At 43.1% G+C, this 8513-nt stretch overlaps 1 protein-coding gene across 1 annotated transcript; it reads left to right on the top strand.

The window, feature by feature from the left end:
- Positions 1 to 382: 382 nt before the first annotated feature.
- On the top strand, positions 383 to 8223 carry pks1 (polyketide synthase 1). The gene is made up of 6 exons (XM_029754993.1): positions 383 to 515; positions 608 to 761; positions 929 to 1089; positions 1982 to 2185; positions 2286 to 2467; positions 2613 to 8223. Exons 1-6 carry the CDS (start codon positions 458 to 460, stop codon positions 8112 to 8114), a joined length of 6261 nt encoding a protein of 2086 aa, XP_029610853.1. The 5' UTR covers positions 383 to 457; the 3' UTR covers positions 8115 to 8223.
- The last annotated feature ends 290 nt before the right edge of the window (positions 8224 to 8513 follow it).

The raw sequence follows: 8513 nt of genomic DNA, 5'->3' as shown, positions 1-8513 counted from the left end.
CTGGGCAACAGAAGAGAACATAAGCATCCATTGTATGCACCTGAACAACTAAACCTCATCTCAAGCCTGCAATTAGTGACTTCTGTTTCAAACTACCCTAATTAAAAATTGCTCAAAAGCTTCTCTAACAAATCAATCTATTGTTGGGGCCCCTGCTCCCTTTGTCTTCATGCATCTGACTGTGATCAGTGAGACGTTAGTTGATTTATAAAGAGGACCAGGGGTAGAATACGCAATTTGTGGCAAAGGGACAAACACAGCTCCAACAGGAATGGTTCAGCTGCCTGTAAGGACTGGTTTGCAAAAGAATTGCGTTCGACAAAACTTTGAGGGACTTTGAAACGGCATCCTCCATTCATCAGTCTTTGGATAGGAGGTCAAACGCATGAAAGACTGTTCTCAAGGTCACATGATTTTACATTTTGTCAAAGAAGGTCGGTTGTAATGAGGTACAAAGATGGAGGACAACAAAGACGAAATTGCCATAGTTGGGATAGGATGCAATTTCCCTGGAGGTAAGAATGGATCAGATAAGGAGTTGATACATTTTGTTTGTCTAAAGATAACACAAGCCAGAGTGATGCCAAGTTTTGCCCTTTTGTTTTAGGTGAGGGGCTTGACAATTTCTGGAAGGTTCTATTGGAAGGGAGGAACTGTGTAGTAGACATTCCAGACGAGAGGTTTGACAGCACTTATTGGTATGATCCTGATGATAGCAAACCTGGGAAGACGCAAACAACCAAAGCTGCTCTCATAGATGGGTAAGATATTAAGACATTCTTGCTCTATTCACTTGAATAGATGTGAAGTTGCATGAATAATATTGAAAAATTTAACTTTCAAAGTATTTGTTATATTTTACATTGAGGCTTGTCTTAATGTTAAGGTAAAGTAGAAATCTGTAATGGGAATATTTTTTATCTCCCAGGTTTAATGAGTTTGATCACAAGTTCTTTGGCATCCCTGAGGCTGAAACGGATTTCATGGACCCTCAGCACAAGCTCCTACTCCAGTGTACATACAGGGCATTAGAGGATGCTGGAATACCAATGGAGAAAGTCAGTGGGACCAGAACAGGAGTTTACATAGGTAACCATCATGGAAAAAATTGGTCACTAAAAAAGTACATATCCTTAAGAAAATGTTGTGCTTGCTATCTTGTTTTAAAGTATTTATGGTCGTGAAATACATTTTGGTAGTGACTGCAGTAGTAATGGTAGTGACTGGTTATAGTTGGAAAAAGTTGGTAGATTGAAAGATTGATTGATTGGATAACATAGGATAGCCTGAACATGTGAAAGTTGGTTTGGTTTCACTAGCTTGAACGTTTCAAGACTTACTGTTGGCAAGTTATTTAATGGACATTTATTTATTTATAGTTGCAAAAAAATATATAAGGATTTGAAGTTAGGATAGCCTTAATGTTTCAATGGTCTTGTAGCTTAATTGGCCAAGGAGCAGGACCATTTTGATTAGCTACTTGTGCAGTATTTCTATGGTTCTCATTCAAACCCATGTTAAATTATACACATTTTAAATGGTTATAGTTGAAAAAGTATATATAGTATCAAAAATATTTTGGGAATCAATCTAAGTAGGGTCAGTCTCAACATCTCAATGTTAATTTGGAGTTGATAGCTTAAACGGTCTATGGGCCTATTTTTCCATTGAAATGCATTGGGAGCTCATTTAAATATTATTATAGTACAAAAAGCATATTGTTATAGTACAAAAGGTATAAATGCTACCAAAAATATTTTCTCAAGCAGACTACGTTGGCAGTCTGGGCATTTGGAAGTCGGTTTTGTGTTTATAGCTAAAATCTTTTAAGCTCCTGAGCGGGCGGAAGAAGTCAAATAATAATAAGTATGTAAGAAATCTACAGTTTTGCTTTGTCTTCAGCAAGCACACTTAATTGCAGTGACACAATATAACGTGGGAGGACAGTGAATAACACTCTGCAATGGATGTGTTCTCACAGGTCTCATGAACAGGGACTATGAGACCCTCCTGAACAACAGACCCAGCACCATAACCCACTACAACGGCACAGGGACGGCTATGAGCATGGCGGCCAACAGGATATCCTTCATCTTCAATCTCACTGGTCCCTCGTTTGCCATAGACAGTGCATGTTCCTCCTCCTTGGTGGCTCTCCATTCTGCCTGCCAGGCCATCAAGCAAGGTAGTTGTATTCATAATTACCATCAGAAAGACATATCATTTTTTGGCATATTTCATTCATATTATTACCACTTAACTGTTATTCAATCTGCTTTACTCAGGAGACTGTGAAATGGCTCTCTGTGGCGGTGTAAGCTGTATCATAGAGCCGCGAGTCTTTGTTGCTCTCAGCAAGGCAAAGATGATTTCACCTGAAGGCACCAGCAAACCTTTCTCCAGCAGAGCAGATGGCTATGGCAGAGGAGAGGGCTGCGGGATTATTCTCCTGAAGCCACTGAAAAATGTAAGAGTATAATGTTTACTATGTTTTAAATTGAACTAATTTGAAGTTGTTTAATTTTGAACCACATAAATCACAAAGTTCCATTTTGTACCATAAATAAATAGTAACATTACAGCTAATGGTACCCAAATGTATCCTTGAACAGGCTCTGAGGGACTTTGACAAGGTATGGGGCATAGTAAGAAGAACTGCAGTAAACCAAGATGGCCACACTGTCACTCCAATCACCAAGCCATCCATGGTCCAGCAGGTAGAGCTACTACACAGAATCTACTCGGCAGAGTCTGACCTGTCATCTGTCCAGTACATAGAGGCTCATGGGACTGGAACTCCAGTGGGGGATCCCATAGAAGCAGGCAGCATCTCCAAAGTCATTGCCAAAGCCAGACCCCCGGGTTCAGAAACACTCCGCATCGGCTCTGTGAAAGGCAACATTGGACACACAGAATCTGCAGCTGGTGTGGCAGGGCTAATCAAGGTACTCCTAATGATGAAGCATGAAATCATTGTCCCTTCACTGTTCTACTCTGAGGACAGTGCCAGTATTGACGCTAAAGCTCTCAATGTAAGAGTTCCGATCAAAGCAGAGAAGTGGGAAAAAACAGAGCCCATGACAAGGCTAGCTGGTATTAATAGCTTTGGGTTTGGAGGGACAAATGCCCATGCGATAGTAAAGGAGTATGTGCAGGGCAACAACACCAGATTGACTACTTATGACTGTCCCAAGTTGTTTGTTTTGTCTGCAGCCTCAGAGAACTCATTGGCAATGTCTATCACAGACACACATCAAAGACTTAGCAGAGATAAGCAAACTGACATACTCACTTTGATGTTTACCTCAGCATGTAGGAGGAGCCATTTGAGACACAAATACAGGAAAGCATTTATGACGTCCTCTGTCCCCGACTTAGAGAATCAACTGCAGTGTGCGATGAACAGGAAGCTTGAACCATCAAGGTCAGATAACAGGTTGGTTTTTGTGTTTTGTGGGAATGGAGTGACCTACAGGGGAATGTGTAAGCAGCTTCTGAAAGAGGAGCCAGTTTTCAGAGAAAAGGTCAGAGAGGTTGAGAATCTCTTCCAGAATTACAAAAGTACTGGCATCTCACAAAAGATAGCAAACGATTTTGACAATGATGATTATACCAAGCCAGATGTTGTTCAGCCCCTCCTCTTTGCCATTCAGGTTGGCATTGCCAGTCTCTTCAAGCACTGGGGCATCAAACCAGATGCCATTCTTGGCCACTCTGTTGGAGAGGTTGCTGCTGCCCACTGCTCTGGTCTGTTGTCCCTTGAGGATGCAGTGAAGGTGATCTACTTCCGCAGTACTCTGCAGAGTAAGGTCACAGGAGGGAAAATGCTTGTGGTCAGTAACATGGCCGTGTCAGAGGTCCTGAAAATCCTTCCAATCTACTCTGGGAAGGTTTGCCTGGCTGCCTTCAACAGCCCACAGTCCTGCGCCCTCTCAGGTGATGCAGACGCTATAGACAATCTCCATCAAAAGCTGACAGCTTTGTTTAGAGGCAAGAATCTGTTCCTCCGTGTACTGGATGTACCTGCTGCATACCACAGCCATATGATGGATCCCATAGTGGACCATATTGAGGAAAGTATTGGTTCTTTGACAGCGAACAAAATGGATTGTGAGCTTTTCTCAACAGTGACCGGAGACATGTACACCCATGGAGACTTTAGCACAGGGAGATATTGGGCTAGGAATATCCGAGAGCCAGTTTCATTTGAGCATACAATGAAAGCAGTGACCAAAGACCAGAAGAATGTGGTCTTTGTGGAAATAGGCCCTAGAAGGGCTCTACAAAGGTACATCCAGGAGACTCTGGGAAATGACACCATAGTTCTGTCCTCAGTGCAGCCAGAAAAAGATCATGAGACAATGCTGACCACTGTGTCCAAACTGTTTGAACAGGGGGTCCATGTAGACTGGGACAAGTTCTACGAAGGCTGTGAGGCATCACCAACACCTCTTCCAAGATATCAGTTTGATAATCTGACAAAAGAGGTGTATTTTGAGGCTGTAAGACAAGGAAACGAAAAGACAGCTTCCTCTCAACACCCGCTGATATCTCAGACAAAGCATGAGAGCAAAGAGCACAAATGCAATCTTTCATCAGATACTGCAGCATATCTCTGGGAGCACAAAAACAATGGTGTTGCCATTGCTCCAGGTGCATTGTATGTTGAACTGGCTTTTGCCTCAATAATGGCAAGTTCAAGACCAAAGATGCCTATTTGCTCGATGCAGCTAAGTGTAACTTTTCAGAGCTTGTTTACACTCAGCACAAACTCTCATCATTTGAAAGTGGTACTGGAGGCAACAGAGAATGAGACCATGTTTAAGATACAGTCTCCCTCAGCAACACATGCATCAGGCACCATTTGTTGTCGAAGTGGGCGAACATTGGTTGAGGAACAAACCATTTGCCCGGATGGCATTTTCAAAAGGTGCAAATCAGTGGTAAAGAGGGAGGAGGTCTACTCATTCCTCTCCCGTGCAGGTTTTGAGTATGGTCCTATTTTCAGACAGCTGGATGATGTACATTTCGGCGATGAATTCAAGGAGGCAGTGTCAGCAATTAAGGTCGCAGGTGAGGTGCTGAAACAGCTTCATGAGTACTTCCTTCACCCTGTGGTGTTGGACTATTTTCTGCAAATGACTGCTATGGTAGCTGTTGGAGGACTGACCACCAGGCCAGGTTTCCCATCTGCCATTGGCAGTGTGGTAATAGCAGCACCTCTGCAGGAGGACATGATTATGTATCTGAGAGCAATTCAAGAATCCTCAGACTACTTAGATGTATGTGGTTGCTTTTCTAATAAAGACGGACGTGTTTTAGTGGAACTAAAGCATGTGAGGATCTCGTTTTTAGGAAATTGCTCACACGTTGCAGAGTCATTCTTCTTTCACAATGAACTTTTCACCATCACTGACAATACCCGTGTAAGCTGTAAACCCAAAGCCTTGATCTTTGAGGACATCCTGGGAGTTGGCACAGCATTGAGGCCTTACCTACACCAAACATCATTTTTTGTCTTGAACAGAGAGTTTGGGTCCAACCCACAAGTTCGAGACTTAGTGTCTCACTCTCTTCAAGGTGATGCTGGTGTAGATTTACAGGAGGTACTGTTCATGTGGGGTGTACAAGACCTCAGTCATCTGTCGACTGAGATGGCATTGGAATGCTTGGTTGACTGCTGTGAGCATTATCGTCAGATTGTTCTTGCCTTGAAAGAAAACAAGTGTTCCTGCACAATCCGAGTCATAACCTACCGTTCAGCAGAGACGACCGTAGACCATGTCAGTCCTGGTTTTGTCCTGTCCGGCATGGCAAGAGCCTGTGCTGCTGAGATACCAGGCCTCTCCTTTCAGCTGATTGACCTTGCTTCTGTGTCAAGTGAAGACATTCAGGCATTGGTTCATGTGATTAACACCAGCAAACACCCAGAGGTCATGATTAGCAGGGGCCAGATATATTCAACAGTGATAGTCCGTACCCCCATAAAAGGGATTGCCAGCTCTGAGGGAACTGTATACTCTTTGAGTTCTGGGCAGTTCATCCTTCAGACTGCTGATCCATACAGAATGACTAGCTTGTCTGCCATGCCTTGTGATGTAAAGGATAACCACATCCAGGAGAAATCAGTTGAGATTCAGCTCAGTGAGATTTGTGTTCATTCCTCAGACTACTTTTCTGTCAGCGTCTCTGATCTGAACTTTGGCCAGACAATGTACTGGAACAAACATGCATCTCAGAACCACCAGCTTTTGGCCCTTGACTTCAGTGGCACTGTCACAGCTGTAGGGAAAGATGTGAGCAAAATGAAAGTGGGAGAGCATGTCGTTTCATGTTATCCCATTGCTGCATCTTCTAAGGTTGTGATTCCTGAAGCAGCATGCTACAACCCAAAGAGGCTCCCATTTCTGAAGGAGGTTCCATGTGTGTCCTACTTTTTGCTGGCATGGGAAATCTTGTACAGAGCGTTATCCAGAGTCAAACAACAGAGGAGGTTGGCCATCATCTCCTCTGTACCTGACTCTGTTCTGCTGAAGGTCTTAACCCAAACGGCAAACAAATCAGGATGGAATGCCATCGTTCTGCCCCAGTTTAGTGGACAACTCCTGAACATTGATCAGTGTAATACATTTGTTGTATTGCCTCCCTTTGATCCATCTGTAGTGGTAAGAATAAGCAGCGGAGCCTCAGCAAAGAATATTGTTGTAGTCTGTGACAACCAGGTGTCATCCTCAGCAAACATTTTTGCACATGAGAGTGAACATACACACATCCAAACACTTCACGTGTCAAATGTTTTCCAGAGAGCCAATATTAAGGCACAGAAAACAAAGATCCACAATTGGCTGAGGTCATTACATTTGGATGGTGTATCGCAATCTCTGCAAACCATTACCTTTCAATCAACAGACACAAGAGATCCTCAGCCCACTGCGCACTGTGAGTCCTACTTCAGAGCTAAGGCGGTGTCTCAAGTAGTTTTGGGTCATGCGGATTCAGAAAATACAGTATCTGATATCCCTTTGCTAATGAGACCACGGCAGCTCTTTAAGAAGAGTTGTGTGTACATTGTGACCGGAGGGCTCTCGGGTTTGGGACTTGAGACTGTGAAGTTCATTGCTCACAGGGGTGGTGGATGCATTGCAACCCTCTCCAGAAGTCCTCTGTCAGCTGAGATGCAGTTTGAGATGGACACTCTCCAGAGGAGATGTGGGGTGTCTACCATGAGTGTCCAATGTGACGTGTCAGTGTCAGGGCAGGTTGTGAATGCAATCACAGCAATTGTACAAATGTTTCCCTCCTGTCCAATCAAAGGAGTGTTTCACAGTGCAGCTGTGTTGCATGATGCTTTGATCGAAACCCTTGACCGATCACACTTCAATAAAGTTCTTCGACCCAAAGTGAATGGGGCATTGAATCTTCACTATGCAACACTGCACAACAAATTGGATTACTTTGTGTGCTACTCTTCCATCTCTTCTTTCATTGGCAATGCTTCGCAGTCTAACTATGCAGCAGCCAATTCGTTCCTGGACACATTCTCTCATTATCGGCGAAACCTTGGGCTTGCTGGACAGTCCATCAACTGGGGGCCTTTGAACCTCGGTCTCTTGTTGAACAAAGACAATTTCCAAAGGTTTCTTGAGGCAAAGGGCATGATGATAATGGAGGTGTCAGAAGTCCATGAGGCCCTTGAAAAGTGTTTGTTGATGAACAACCCACAGCAAGTCATTTGCAAATTCAACTTCAGAAATCTGAGCAACCACGTTCTCTCCCAAAACGCATCTCTCAGAGGCAGGCTGACAGCTTTGGTCGAGCAAGAACTTGAGAACACCAACATGACAGAACCCATGGTCCAACAGCTTTCCACAGCACATGAGAATGTCAGGGCTATGCTAAGTGAAATCACCAATGTTAGCATAGATGAGGTAAATGACGACACTGCCCTGTATGCACTGGGTATTGACTCAATGTTGGCTATGACTCTGCAGAATTACATCTTCCAAGAGAGAGGTGTGAATGTTCCCCTGGTTAAACTACTGGATCCAAACACCACACTGTCTACATTGGTAACACTTCTGAAAGAGGGTGGGCAAGACAGCAAAGTGTACTAGCAACATTTCAATATTTTACTGAGTATTCTGGATTATAACACTGTCTAATATCATTTGTATTGGTAAATGTTCAGTTTATTTTAAAGAATGATACAGTGCCTTCGGAAAGTATTCAGACCCTTTGACTTTTTCCACTTTTTGTTACGTTACAGTCTTATTCTAAAATGTATTAAATTGTTTTTTCCCCTCATCAATCTACACACAATACCCCATAATGAGAAATGGGAATTTTTTGCAAATTTATTACAAATAAAAAACAGAAAAACCTTATTTACATAAGTATTCAGGCTCTTTGCTATGAGATTCGAAATTGATTTCAGGTGCATCCTGTTTCCATTGATTATCCTTGATGTTTCTACAACTTGATTGAGTCCACCTGTGGTAAATTCAATTGATTGG

This window comes from Salmo trutta, chromosome 6, assembly GCF_901001165.1.
Source record: "Salmo trutta chromosome 6, fSalTru1.1, whole genome shotgun sequence".
Taxonomy (NCBI): Eukaryota; Metazoa; Chordata; class Actinopteri; order Salmoniformes; family Salmonidae; genus Salmo; species Salmo trutta.
The sequence above is the reverse complement of the archived record's forward strand: the minus strand, read 5'-3'. Positions and strand labels throughout refer to the sequence as shown.